This window comes from Anarrhichthys ocellatus, unplaced genomic scaffold, assembly GCF_004355925.1.
Source record: "Anarrhichthys ocellatus isolate YVR2014 unplaced genomic scaffold, GSC_Weel_1.0 scaffold6, whole genome shotgun sequence".
NCBI lineage: Eukaryota > Metazoa > Chordata > Actinopteri > Perciformes > Anarhichadidae > Anarrhichthys > Anarrhichthys ocellatus.
In genome coordinates this window covers 11,627,284-11,642,813 of record NW_022280036.1, presented here as the reverse complement: position 1 = coordinate 11,642,813, position 15,530 = coordinate 11,627,284, and the positions used below count along the sequence as shown (strand labels likewise).

The 15,530-nt window shown below is 40.6% G+C and overlaps 1 protein-coding gene across 1 annotated transcript in view; it reads left to right on the top strand.

Moving 5' to 3' along the window:
* The first annotated feature begins 4,206 nt into the window (after positions 1–4,206).
* lgr4 (leucine-rich repeat containing G protein-coupled receptor 4) overlaps positions 4,207–15,530 on the top strand; it is a 26,696-nt gene continuing 15,372 nt past the window's right edge. Inside the window, exons 1-2 of the mRNA XM_031846252.1 lie at positions 4,207–5,104; positions 12,527–12,598. Coding sequence (XP_031702112.1) covers positions 4,923–5,104; positions 12,527–12,598 — 254 coding nt within the window. The 5' untranslated portion in view covers positions 4,207–4,922. The remainder of the gene's footprint in view (positions 5,105–12,526; positions 12,599–15,530) is intronic.

The following is a 15,530-nucleotide window of genomic DNA, read 5'->3' as shown; positions in this document are numbered from 1 at the left end:
AGAGTTTTTTTTAACCCAGACATATACTGTATGTAAAAGCATAACTCTTGAAAACAGGCTAAGTGGAAGAATTTACCGTAATTAGGGTATACGATCATTCCTGACCAAAATAAGTATTGGAGGCAATCTCATATTGTTTTCTGTATTTTATTATTTCATGTCTGCACTTTACTCTCACCTCTACACAAATCTGTCTCTTTCACAAACATAAATAATAAAAACAAGGGAATAGTACTGCTAATCAGTGAGATTACGTAAAGAAACACTATCCCTCAGTGCACGTTTTGGTCCCTGTCAACAGACACATACATGATTTTAGTGATAGCAATAATAATGCAAGAATATACTGCTGGTCCTTTTGAATATTTCAGGGAACTGGCTCATTAAAGCAAAATGGAAGGCATCTACATGATGACTTGCATGTGGGTTCATTTTATTATTTATAGCACAATGTGCTGCAGGCACTACTACCTGGATTCAAGACTTCACTCTAGTGGATGAGTCATTGTGTTTTGACCTTTCACCTCTTGTCTCACTCAACTAGCTCACAGGAATGAGAACTCGTCCCAAAATCAGAAGTGTCATTAAATAATCTCTTTTAATTAATTTGCAATATTTTGTTCCATGTTTCGATGCTAAAAGAAAATAACTTGTTCATTTTTGTACTGCTCAAAGAAAGAGATTACACTGACTTAATGCAGTTAGGTCAAAGGTCAATACTGTTCAAATTATTACTCGTTATTCTCACCACTCACTGCTTACTGTATGTCTTGAGATATCTGACTGGAACTTTCTGAAAAAATATGATTGTTTGTCACTTTGTGGGTCCACTACGGAGGTCCAGTTTGCCTTCCGCCTTGCTTACCTTCAAGGAAGAAACTGAATTTTAATTAACAGTGAAGCAACATGCATTCCCGCTCCAAATGCGTTGTTAGCTTGCAAGCTAGTCAGCAATACATTCAAACGTCGCCTGTATTACAGCACAACAGTGTGCAAAGCTGATACCAGGACCTTTGAGGAGCTGTGTGCAATTACAATGAAATGGGTTTTACCGTAAGAAATGTTGTTTACAGAGTGTAATTGCATTATTTCACTACTTTCAACATGAGCCAATTTAATTTAGGTAAATTGTAATATTTTCAGAAATGTGAATGTAACTCACCTTCTATACAAGACATTAGTTCATTCTTGGGAGAAGCAACACTGAGCGACTTCCTTCCACATTGGAGGTGTATGCCACAGTGGGTTGATGTGAATGGCCATGATTGATGGCATACTGTAAACCACCCCACTGATAATGTATTGCTTGTAAACCAATCCCAGTTTCCATACATGCTGCAGGTGCGCCGTATGCCTCTGGCTTCAAGAATACCAAACATAGTCACCACACCCATGTGCACCTTGTGCCCTGTCTGGTTGACTGCCCTTTCCCCCATGCACCATTGATTATCCCATAATGTCAAGGGTGGAGATGCTCTAGGTGTCAGGTGCCATAAGAGTGAATTTGCAAGTGGTGTGTTAAGAGCTCTTTATTCATGATGGAAATAATCATGGGAAAAAAAAAAAAGATTGAGGCAGGAGCAAGATCACTGATAGAATTGAGGTATAAGAGGAGGAATTATTGTGATGTTCATGACATGCACTAAATGTAGAGGTCTAGGTGGTGGATAGATACAAGTGTGCCTTCCCTGCTGGCTTTGCGGTTTCTTGTCCCATTGTATGTTTGCAGTCAGCACTTAACCATGATCACAATCTTGTCAAATGTATCCGCAAGTGTGCATCAAATGTAATGTGCTTGCCATTTAAAGTCACAGCGTGTACAAACAGACTGCTATGATTTCATCCGGCACAACCAGAGAAAAGATTTATGCATCGGAACAGGAGACAAACACTGAGGAGCCGTAAAACAAGTGACATCTATAAAGCAAATTCAAACATATTCAAGTATCATCTTGAAGATACGTAGCCTACACTATAAACGCTCTGCCTGAAGTGTTGAAGACAAATGGCTGAATTTCATCCCTCAACAGGTTACCTTCCAATGCAAAATACTCACATATGAATGTAATTCTCAAACAATTCCGTTGGTCTATTTATTCTGTGGTTCTAATTTTGGTGGTAATTGATACGGTCACTTTCACAGCAACGTCAAAACATTAAGCTGTTTGTCAGACATCATGTCAGAGCTGCCAAACCTGCAAAGGATCACTGAAACTCTTCAAAGGGAGCTTCTGGTTATCAGGATCTACAAATAATTTGCAAGAAGTTCATGGATGTAAAAGACCCACATGCTTATTTAATATCTTAGTTTTTGCACCCTCATCTTGGTGTGAGCTACAGAGTCACTTTAATTAAAGAGATTATTTTATAAGCATGGAAAATTTAAAAGAACAGAATTAAGGACTATTTGACCAGTGGATGTAGCCTACATGTCCTGTTACTGAACAACACTGCTTAATTAGTTTAATGTCTTCTTGCTAAAAGGCCTGTCATGGTAGCTGTTGATTCATCCACCTCTTCATTATTGTGCTTTCCTGTGTATTGTGCGTTAATAGGTAACCCTAAAAATAACAATATGAGGCAGGAAGTGTTAGTCCCTGCATTCTTCAACTAGCTTGTAGTATTTTGTTATTGCATCCCCACTGACACGGCATGTCCAGATACCTGGATTATCAGAGCACACTTAATGTGATCTCCGCTGAACCCTGTACATTCTACAACTAGCTTGTCACATATTCACCAAGTCAATTATCCACCTCATCAGATTAGTGAGCAACACAACTGGTTTTCAATCGTAGCATTGGAGGTGTACAGTACTGTAAGTAAAAAAGCACTTGTTCTTTACTTTACAATATGTGAAACTTTAAACTTTTGTTCCCTTACAGGGAACAGATAGGAATTAGTCTCCTTTTTATTCCACTTTGTGTATTCCATTCTTTTGCCTGTTACTCCTCAGATAAATATTTTACATAATAAACACATATGATAACATAATTGAATGTGATGCATTGTCCAGGTATATAAAAAGGAGTCAGACATAACAGTACGGACCAAATCGACAATTTAACTTGTACTTTTAACTTTGAAAATTTAGTACATTTTTCTACTAATACTGCTATTTTGCTTATATAACATACTTAATGCATGTTTGTAATGCTTATACTCAAAAGCTGCTTGTTACATGTTAATGTATCAATAATGTACCACCCTGTAAACTCAGGTACACGTTGCTCGTAATACTGTACTTACTGTGATTTTTTTCATGCACAACATTAAGTTATAATTGACTATTGATTAATTTTCATTGTGATTTTGCCTAAATAGTCTGATCATCTCTGACACTGATGGAAGCTTAAATAGTATGTAAACCTGTATGAGCAAGGCTTGGTTACCAGCAGGAGAAACAGTTAGTTGCTTTAAGGCCCCAGATATGTGTCTCTGTGATTTAATCCATTGCTAATTTATTAAAAAATGTACTCTATTTAAGTAGTTAAATAGAAATTGTACTTAAGTACAGTACTTGGCTGAATGTACGGAGTAAGTAAGTAATTTACTCAAGTACTGTAATTAGGTAGAATTGCAATGCACTTGTCCCTATGCAACTTTATTTATTTATACCTCAAAGGCAAATATTGTACTTTTTAACTCTTCTAGATTTGTCGCACACCTTTAGTTCATTTTGAGATTACAATTGCATCATGCTCTTTCTGTCCAATGAAAAACATGTATTTCCAAATTTGGTGATTTTTAATTTTTCTGATAAAAATTTTTTAGTTATAAATGATATAGAAAAATACGTTGCATTGCTATAGATTAAACTATCCAACAGTATAAAGTATTTCAAATGAGCACAACCTTAAACATCTAGAGTTGTAAAATGCAACAATAAAGTACTTTTATTTTAGTACTTCAAGTATATCTTGATGAGAATCGCCTACTTTTGGGCATTTTTAAAAGTTTGAATGCATAACTTTTTTATTATAACAGAGTATCTTTCAGAGCAGGATCGCTACTATGGCTTAGTAAAATAACTATACTTCTTTCACCACTGGTAGTTTCACAGTGTGGTATTGGAACTTTAACTTAAGTAAAGGACCTGGACATTACTTCTTCCACCACCGCTTTTTTTTTTTTAAACCTGGTACACGTGGTTCTAAAAGAAATGCACTAACACATTACCCCCATACGGGACCTCCATACGTGTGTGAACAGTTGTTACCTGACTTTTCTCCCCCCTAGCTGCTCATGAGTGTGCAGCGGTAGGCTCTCTGACGTTGTGGTGCAGGTCTGGAGTGTTGCACAGGCCCAGTGCTGCAGGTTGTCCGGTAGGGTGCCCGCCGAGCTACAAGCATGCTGTTGATGTCAGGAGCAGAGGAGGGGAACGTGAGCAATAGCTGAAAACTGTCGGTGCTCTTCTGTAAGGAAACAAACCACGTTTAACTGAACGTCTCACCGCCACCGGATCAGCCCTTTAGCGACGCATTAGCAGGCACCGCTCGTTTCTCTTTTTTTTGTGGTTATTTAATGGGACAGCGAAAAACGCAGAAAACGCAAGGTAGGCTACCGCTCCTGTCGCGAGCTCTGCTACTTTATTTTCATGGACTAATACGACACACACACACACACACACACACGGGGGGGTTGAGAAATGTTTCACTGGAAGGTAAAACGCTCGTCTTCGAAGACAATGTTTGGTTGTTAACGCTAGCTGGACCGTTTACGTGGATATTTTGGGTCGGGCTCGTGAATGTATGAAGTGCTCGGACGTTGTATGTTGTTTTGAAAAGCGTCGGTCAGGCTTCATCTCTTCATGCCTCAAACCGACCAACCACATGAGAAGTCGACGTCCGGACTAAATTAAACCACAAAGAAAAAGGGCCCTCCTGTTTTCACCGCGGTCACCTGAACAGACGAGGAGGACAATGCGCGTGGATCTGTTTTGGATATGTTTGTGGTGTTTCCTCCGTCCTGGTGCCACCGGTCAAGGGCAGTCGACGGCCGTGTGTTCGCCCTCATGCAGCTGCGATGAAGATGGGGGTGCAGACTGCTCCGGGAGAGGGCTCACCGCCGTCCCAGCCGGGCTCAGTGCTTTCACCTACTACCTGTAAGTACTTGGCAACATGCACTGTGAAATACAACCTCAAAAACATGCCTGTGCACCTCAGAATGCCTCCCCGCAAAGGCCTGTGTTTACATCGCAAGTGAATAATGAACATTCAACACCATGCGGTAAACTTTCTACTGAATGGTCCCAACAGAGAAAATATGGCCTCATCAAGATGTTAAGAGTCTTTAAGGGTTTCTGGTCATCATCCAAGGTGCCAAACCGCTCAGAGTTCAGGTCAACTATGCACAGTTATAGCTGGACAACTTGTACTAACTTTTAATTGCAGCCAAAAAGTAAATCCTTCTCTGAAACAACATTAAATCAGCTTCCCATTTCTACTCATGTTGTAATAGACATGTAAGACTGCAACTAAGTATTATATACAATATCAGTTATTCAATCAATGACTTAAGAGTTGAAAAAAATCGGTACACTCATAAATCTATAGAAGACGTATCTGCAGCTCTTTTGATAATTGAGTCATTTTTAAGGAAATGTTAGTCACATTTTCTGATTTCCAGCATATCAAACATGTAGGTTTGATTCTTTATCGCATATGATGGTCGACTAAACTGAATATTTTTGAGGTGGTGGATCATCTGTGATTCTTTCAATGGACATGTCGCACTACTTTTTTGATTATTTTTAAACTGAACAATCAAGTGAGAAAACAATCGCCACGTTCGATATCGAGAATAATTGTTAGTTGCCACGTTCAGTCCTTAAAATGTCCGAATAGTGAAAAATGTCCACCACAAGTTTCAGGAGCCGTCTTGCCGTCGACATGTTCGTTTGTTTCTCCAAAAACAAGTCCCAAATCAAAAATCTATTAACTTTACAATTGTATAAAACGTTTGAGCCGCTGGAACTAGTGTATGTTGAACACTTTTGTTTGATTAAAGACTAAATGATGAATCAGTAATCACAATTGTTGATGCATTTTCTATTACTCGACAACTTGTTTGTTTATGAGATGTTATGAGATGTTATGTGACCGAACCGCAAAGTAAAGTTATGAGTGCTGAGTTCAAAAGCAGGGCCAGATTTAAAGTAATGCTGTGTAGATCATAACCGGCATTGTGTTTAATACAAAATAACTATGAGGGCCATTGATACATTGTCGCCACAAGTGTGATTAAGAGTCTAACTACTACTTCGTGTCAGGGCCCACGTTTCTTTTTAATAAAAAGTAGGTCAGCTCTTTATGGGGTGGCGCAGATGCAGTTGATGAAGAAACTCCTCAGTTTGTTTCACAACCTCTGGGTTAATCATAAACTAAAGTAACCACCTTGGCAACAGCATTCAAAACAGCAATCTATTGTGGCATTTTGTTATTACTACTCTCCCTCAGAAAACAAATAGAAGAAGTTATGACTTGAAGATCACACTCATCTGTTTGAAATGTGTTACTTGGTGAAGAAGTGGACCTGTGTTTCACAGCCACCTAGCCTTAAACTTTTACGGTTTGTTCTTGTTTGGAGAAACCTTTGTGCTGTTTTGCCACCTTTTTAAGAATGGTGGCCAAAGCATCGCTACACCACAACCAATATGATGTGCAACTTTAAATCGCCATTGGTAGGAAAGTGTTGGCTTAAGTAAACAGAGGTAGTGGATTCATATTCCAGGCTCTCAAGACATGTCCCACGAAGGTCTACTGCTTACAGCTGAGACTCTCATCATACTTTCTCCTTATTATGGGCAGTCTGACATCTGGATCACAACTAAAGGATATCAAAAGCCCTTGCTGATGCTCTGCGGCCTTATTTTATGCCAAATTAGAAAACAATTTTCCAGATTGTGCTATCTTCTTGTCTGTGCTCTTCACGTGGGTATCTAAATGCTCTGTGACACATGTAAAGCACTAAACTGCCTCATATATTCGCTTCAACCTCTTAAAAATATGTGAACGGTTGTTTGTCCCCCTCTCTGTCCCACTCTCATTTGTTCTCCTGGTCTCTTGAACTTAAGTTGTCCTCTCCCGCTCCCTTCGTCTTTTGTATGTGGAGCACTGGGGTTAGGGATCATGATGGATTAGTGAGACATATTGCAGCTGCAAGGGCTCCTTCTTTCAGGGCTAATGGCCCCACAATGGTCTGCTGATGTGGAAAGGGGAAAAAAAAAAAGTGTTTTGTCATTAGAACATTTGAACTGAACTTGTACAAGTTTGTTTGCAGTCATCATGTCTTCACAATCAGTTTGATGGCAAAGAGACAATATATAGAATATATAGTCTAGTCAGCGGCAACAACTGGACGGAAGGTGCAAAGTTTGCACATGTAGCACTGCTCAGATGTCAAGAAGTCCTCAATACAAGGACACATATTTCAGGCAATGTCTACTGTGTATTTGTACCTTTGCTCTAGTTAAATCTCATGGCAATAGAGGACCACACATTTTATAATAAATCATATGACGATGTTGGAGTGGACTCTCACCTCCAGCCCACAGGGGCTTGAGTTTTGGCATCTGTGATGGAAACAGCCCTGTCACAGAAAAGCAGATGAGAGAAGAAGGAGGCCCCTCAGCCAGTAACAAAGCAAACACTCCTTTTGAAGGTATGTAAGCCTACCTGCCACCGAGGCTCTGCACACGACTTTAATACAGTGTGTGCATGAGCTCTTGTGCATTTTAAGGGAGCAAGACGGTGTTATTACAGATTGCGTCTCCGTTGTGTTAGCTCCTTTCATACCCTGAACAAGGTTGAGACTTAGGGGAAAAAGGAGGGGTGGCGTCAGGGGTCTTGCACTCTGCTGGTGGAGCTTCACCATTGGTGCCCTCAATCCATTTTTAACTGAATGATACTTTTGTTCTTGGTCAGCAGAGGTGAAAGGAGCCAGTCAGTGGAATATTAACGCTCTCTCCCCCCTCTCTAAGTCCCCAACACTGTCCTCCACTTATAGACCTATTCTCCCCCCCCCCCCATCACACACTTTCTAACTGCTAATGGCTGCCGGTTTTCTCAATCTTGTGCCAGTATTCAAAAATACAAATATTACCCCAAGCTGCGTTGGATAGACATGTATTCAACATAAATGGTTTGTATTGTAAGTAGGCTTAGTGTCTAGTAGTATTGGAGAGCAAAGTCTTTGGACGTGGTAGTTTGTTTCTAACGATGACTGATTGCTTCAAAGTAAAGGCTGTCATGTCTTGTGGGACTCCAAAGATGGATAAGTGGGAGAGGATGTGATGGGTTTTGGAAATGATGGCCAGATGCTTGAAAGTTAATTTGAAAAAGCAAATAATCTTTACATGCAACGTTCGTCATGTGGACTTGTAACGACTATCCTGCAGGTAATCCTCGGTAGCTGACATTTATACAGGTGGACTGTGAATCACTTTAAGTGGAGTATTGTCTGAAATGGAGCAGATGGGAGAGCGGCTAATTCTACATCCCACCGTTCATCCATAAAATAGCTGCTAAACCTCACCATCTTTCTGTTAATAATGTGGTATATGAAAGATAAGTTAATTTCTAAACGTGTACACATTTACTATGTGTTTTATTAAGTGTTGATGCATCACACACACTATATTTGATGATGCTGATTATATTTTGACTGAACTGTGCATAGTAATGCTTGTTATAGCATTGTTCCTGTCCTCACAGTGTCACGCTGAGAGGCCTGGGAGTGTGCTGCAGCAACAGTTTAATTATTGGTTACGCACAGCATCGGTGATTGTATGTTCTGAGGAAATTATGATGCATTGCACCACCGGCCTAATGTGATACAATACTTGTGAGGGGTGATGCAGCTACTCTTGTCTTGTGGAAAGAAGGAAGAAGTCTAGTTTTCAATCAGTGCCTGATTACAACAAATAAGAGAAGAGAGTGTTATGCCAGTAGACACACGATTTCCAAAATGTTACATAGAACTTAAATTAAAGGGAACTTGGTAAGATCTTGATTTTTGCAATACAGTTTATTTTCCAAAAATGTTTAAATTGTTAAATTGGGGGGAGCTTGTCCACATCTGGAAATCAAGTTTTACTTGTTTAACAAAGAGATAAAGTTACATTATAAATGTAAAAGGAAGAGGATTTGAGAATAAGGATTTGGGAGTTTTTATGAAGTAGAATCGTTTGAGCTGCGGCTTGTTTCCGGGAGAAAACATGCTTTAAAAACAAATCTTTGCCAATTCATCTCAATTAAGTCCAAATGTATTGTGTTTTCCTGAACATGTTTACAATAAGGTGTTCTATGGTGTAGGACAGTGTTAGACGGATGAACGATACGGTAGCTGCATCTGCTTTCCTCTCGGCATTAAAGGTTTCATTATGGCCGAAATGCTGGATTGTAGTTTATTCAGACCACAGGATCTTTGTTCGGGTGCATTTTTTTATTTTTCTAGGAGTGCGTTTGTTTCATCCACTCTGCCACACAGGCTTGATTTATGAAGTGCTGCACGGATTGTTGTCCTTCTGGTGAAACCTCCGGCAGGAGTCGATGAACTCTCAAGTTATGTCTCACTGCGGTTTCTTCCTTCTTGGCCTCAATCTAACTCCTTTCCTGGTCGTTTGGTTTTGTCAGGTGTCAAGATTTATTAAAGTCTGCCGGTGATAGCGGTGGCCGGAGGCATTATGTTGTCAGGTTGTCTGTCCGGAGGTACACACGTGGCTCACTAACGGAGGTAGATTCTTCAAATTTGGCACAAACCTCCACCTGATTAGATGTTACTGGTCAAAGGTCACTCAAACGGTCACTGTGACCTCACGTCCGTCTGACCCGTTCCCGTGAAAGCACCGTCACAGGAAGGCCTTGAGGGAATGTCTTCAGATATGGTACACATTTCCACTTAAGGATGAACTGATTAGAATTCTGTGGTTGAAGAGGAAGGTCACTGTGACCTCACAAAACACATTTTGGGCCATAACTTAAGAATGTGTATGCTGAAGTGATGACATTTTGGACAGACATGGATCTAAACTGCAAATTGACTGATTGGCGGAGGCATGCAACTGCAAGGCAGTCATTCTAGTTTGTAATTATGAAGCTTTTTGTGCTCTTCAAAATGGTTTTACACAGATTCCCAACAAGCACTTTTTGTCAGATGAGCAGCACAACACTTACACCCAGTCATTTTTTAGATGCAAATATTTATTAACAAGTGGGCTCTTTGTAAGACTTTGTGTGGTTATTTAGTGGACGTGTCTTTCTGTAACCAGGCCAGGACTTACAAACAGCAGGTGCAACTGGCTGCAGATATGTGCTTCATTTCTGTGTTTAAGTGTTGTGGACAGCTGTTATATTATTTATATGTATGTATGTATGTGTGTGTGTGTGTGTCTGTGTGTGTGCGTGGAAGGAAATGCTTCATATTCAAATTTTGTCCAATAAATTGTATTGGCCACAGGTCAGGACTTTCAAGTTGCTCACGCATCTTAATGATGTTTCAGGAAGAAATGTGAGTTTATTTTCTGCACATCTTTTAAATCTTACGTCGGGTTGTCGGAAGTGACACAACACAAGATTAGATGCATTACATGTGTAGACTAAAACCTCTTTATGCTCAACAGCAGAAATATGTTAGTTGATCTCAACAACAGATGTACAAGACCCCAGTGTATGTACTGTTCATCTCATTCATTCTGAGCACTTTCATTATAAATTGATAGTCTAATTAAAACGCATAATTTCAGTATATGATGACTATGTACTGTTTAAAAACAAGTGTCATTGCCCCCAAGGAGACTTAATTGATACATTGTCTCCCGCATTTTCATTGTGCATTTAAATTTAACATTCAAATCAATCACACTATGCATAGTGTTTTAAAAGTTCGGTATGTAGTATAAATTTTCTGTTGACTGACTCACACAGAAATTGCATTTTTGTATTTTGACTTGTAGAATATGTTCATACTTCACCTCAGCAGCCTTCTTTTCCTTTTCTCACAGCATGTCTGCTACCTCCTGAGATTCTATCTGTGCTTCCTCTCTGCTAAAATGAAGCCAAATGGCACATGGGATAGAAATTTACCGATACCTGTTTGTAAAAGCGTTTAGGCTCGAAACCATTTATCACAGCTGCATTTTTAGTGTCCCCTTCAATCTATCTTAGCAGGGACAGTCCAGGGCCTTGATGAGTAAAGCAGCCACACACAGAGGGAGGGAGGAAGTGTGATAGAGTCATGCTGGCCTCCTGTTCTCCCCAGCCCTGCATGTGGTTCAGACCAGACCAGTCAACAGTCTGCGCAAGATTTAGTTAAGCGGTTTAAAATGTGGTTAGGGATGTATCCATCTGACCACCAGTGGTGGCAGATCGGCAGCAGTGGTTGCAAAGCACCACCAGAGACGTCGTCTGGGTAGAAAAGAACGATAAGGAGTGGTTGGATGTTGATGGACGTTGTGTTGTAGCTGCACAGCCTGTGTGGTAATTGGATAACCAGGTAAGTGGAGATGGGACACAGGTCGCAGGGATGATGAGGGTTCTGTCAGGGCCCGCCTTTTAAGGCTTCTGTGTGTGTGTGTAATTGGGACTGCAGCGGAAGGGCAATATGATCCTTGTAGGATAGAGGGGCCCACACACAAGGTCCTAGAGAGATCTGGCAGTGAAATTCAAGATGGCCAGTTGGAGAGTGAAAGGAGGGCAGGGGGTTGCTTAATTTGTGAATCCTGTATGTTTTTCCAGTCTTGATATGTCCCGTGTCTTCACATATGGAGGCGGGGGTAGGTTAGTGGATTCCTAATCAGATTAGGGATCCAGAGCTGAGTTTGCTCTCACTGGTCTCCAGTTGACCTGAGACAGCCTTTTGTCCTCTCTTTTAATGTGACAGTCCCTTACTTTAACACATTTAACCTATTTCCAGTAGCAAATACGTATTTCTTTTTGTATTATCATAAAAATAAAACTCCTAAATTCACATTAGCTTTGTGGGGAAGCAAATCGAGTCCTGTGTGCATATCTTTCATGCTGCTACATGCCTATCTTTACTTGAAAAATGAAGATCCCTGGGGCTAAAGAGAAGGGATTTTTCAAGGAACTCATGCAGGCACAGTTAAAAGACTTATAACTGCCATAAGGGATGGGTGACACCACTACCCTGTTGGTTGTATGTCCTACGTGATGCAGCCAAACACCTTGTCATGGTAATATCTTAACTGCAGCATAATATGCAATAGCTAAGTTGATAAAGTAAGGCCTCATTCACAGATGATTATGTCAGTCAGTAAAATCTTTACACAACACTTCAAAAACCAAGGTTTAAAAAGGCTTCACACGTACAAAAGTAATGCAATACAAATAGTTAAAATGGCTAAAAAGTAAGAATACAATCTGTGTCGAGGAAGCGTCAGTGAAAAACCTTTTGAGAACAAAGTGATCTGTTGTTGGAAACCGCTTGAGGTTAACAGACTGATTTAAATGTATGAATGAATTCAGAGATTGTACTGTACTTTCTAAATGATTATTTGTTTCCACAGTGACCTGAGCATGAACAACATCACTGAGCTTCCAGCATTCGTATTCAAGAACTTCCCCTATCTGGAAGAACTGTGAGTACATGCCACGTTTTTTTTCCCCCCTTGCTAATGATGTATTTACTCTGTGCAATGTTGACATGAGGGCTTATGATATGCACCTGGGTATTTGAGTTTGGGCTGCAAAACACACAGTATTGGTGCACAACATGCCCTTCTTCTCAGCTGAAGAAGATAAGCGCAGCATTACGTGAGGCTACGAATCACTCAACCATTCATGAATTGAACAAGGGCGGTCACAAAAGGTGCAGTGGAGCTCAATTAAAAAGGTGAGGTGAGACAACATGTATTGAAGCTACAGTCACGTGACATCCTGTGTGGAGATTTTGCTTTTAAGGGATTATCAGGGTGGCAACAGCACATCTGTGCTCTGGGGCTTTTGTTGAGTGGCGTACATCTAATCTTAGTGGGTGCTTGTTATTTCTTTACTCTTTAAACACTCCGCTGTCTGGCTCGGTGCTAGCTGGGAGTCAGAGATAAAGATCTGTCTACCTGATATCAGGTAACATGCAGCCCTGAGAAAGCCAAATGGCCAGTGAGCGGTTCCAGCTCTACTTTAACCGCTTTGCGGGTGTGTTTCTTCAGCTCTCGTGCATCTTTCAGCCGGGCCGGGTCTTCAGCCTCTTCTTTTCCAAACACCGCTCCAATCTGCTTTGTCGAAAGGCAATTTACTTTTCATCGCATCGTGTGGAGGAATGCAAGGCAGGAAGGAAGAGGGCAAAATAATTGTTTCCATGGCAACAAGGCTGAACCCCCCCCCCCCCACAGCCTTGCTACCACTCCTTTCTCGTCTTAGGTCATCATAATGGATGGACTGTCGTCGGGGTGCCATTGATTGACATATGCCCTCAGTTCATGTGTGTGTTTGTTTAACCTTTTTTTTTTTTTTTCTGGGAACAAATCGTCAGGCTGGTCTCAGTGGACTTTGGTAGATGACTGTCTCGCTCCAGGGCTGCAGCAATGTCAGTGAACCAGAGCATGGGCCCCGAGGGCAAAGACGAGGAGAGAAAGAGTTGACATAGAGAGAGAAAAGAGAGTGGGACGTCCTCACGCAGGACAGGAGCGGAGACGAGGGAGGAATATTCCCTCCTTCGTAGTCACACAAGCTCCTCCGCTCTCTTTCTTTCTTCACAAAGCTCCGCAGACGTGATGACAGACATTCTCTGTCTCCTCTGCAGTTTGTTTATAGTCTTGAAATAAGCTGTGACCGATAGGCTCTCTATATGTCTTCAGTAAAATCCGGCAATGACATCTGGGTCTAGATATGCTGCGTTTTGTTGACGGAATGATTTAAAGTGTATTGTTATTGTTATTTGATATGTTTTTATATATATATATATATATATATATATATATATATACTGGGTATTTACTTTTATATGTTTTGTAAAACACACGGTATTGCATCCATTTGTATGAAATGTGTTCAATAATTAAAGATTTGTTTTCTGTATGAATTCGACTGAAAGATATGCTAAAAAATCCATTTACCTTGATAACAATAATGTAACAATAACTATGTTTAAATAGGGCAGAGCATGACGTCCTATTTAGTGTTGGCTCACATCTGATATGTTTGTTCTGATCAATTTTATTCTGATTATTTGAAGAGGAACTCTACACTAGGGTTTCTGGCAGTACATGTATTGTGTGTTACAACTGTTTGTTTTTTTTGCTAAAAAGTAGCTTAAACGTGTCTGCTTGGGTTTTAAAGTTTGGTTCTTGCCGCTTTCCCCTAACTGGACGAAGACTCTGAGCTCCATTTCATACATTCATCTGTCCTGCATGAAAGAGACTTCAATGGCAGTAGACGCAGCATAAAGGGCCCCCGATTACTGTGCTGTATCAGAACTTAACAAGATATTTAGGGCAGGAAAGAACAACAATGTTAACATGATAAACAGCAGGGCCACAGCTATGTCCTGACACTCCCCCACAGTAACACAGACACACACACTGTAGAGTGTCCAGTAGTGGGGCCACTAGCTCAGCTACAGCTCTGGTACGCTCACAGGAACTCTCTCAAAGGAACCTAGATGTGCTTCTAGTGATCGTCAAAACTCCACCAGACACCCTAACCTTCCAGCAAAGACACTGAGAGACTTTGCCGTTGCATTTGGGAATAAAACACACCTGCTGATTTGATGCCAAATTAACCCAAAAGACAGAAGCTCCGTGGTCAGCTTACTCCACGGTTAACATTCTGAAATGCACCATAGGAGTGGTAGTCAACATATACCCAAATTATTTTCTGTCCACAGATATTTGATTTTTAATCAAACAACAAGATACTTGAATATCAAACACACTTGATGATCTCGTGTGCTGTTGATTGAACCAGGAAAGTGACATTCTGATCCAAGCTGTAGAAGTTCTCCCACTGTGAGTCACGTTGACTGTGGGAAAGTCAAAGAGACTCTTACTTCCAGAACCAGAGGCGCCTGAAATAGCTCCTCTCACTTAGCAACTCTGTTACATGGTTATTGGAAATTGCAGTAAGTATATCTACATTGCCAACAGAGGAAATTAACCTACAGGCTTATTGTCACAGCTACCTGTACCAACGATGGTACAAAAAGGTGCGTACTACATGTGGCAGCCTGTCGTGGGGGAGTGGTGCTTATTTGCCACATGAGTTTGCCAAATTGAAAGTAAATTTGTGTTGTTTCAGCAAAATTTAAATCCTGAATGCCTTTTTTTTTGCTGGTGGTAAATTATGTTTGTCGACCTTTACTGTCGGAGTGCAGAGCTCTTTGTGTGAATTTGCCATTGACAAAGGTAGACCTGTAGGAGTGGTGTTGCACAAGGAGAGGATTTAGCCTTTCCTCAACGAGATTTAGCACATTCTTCTTTCCTTGTCAAAGCCTCGGGGGACATGTACTGAATTTGTTGAAAGATGCAAGAGGAGGAGAAGCTCTTTATGTTGTGAAACCTGATGGATATCTGA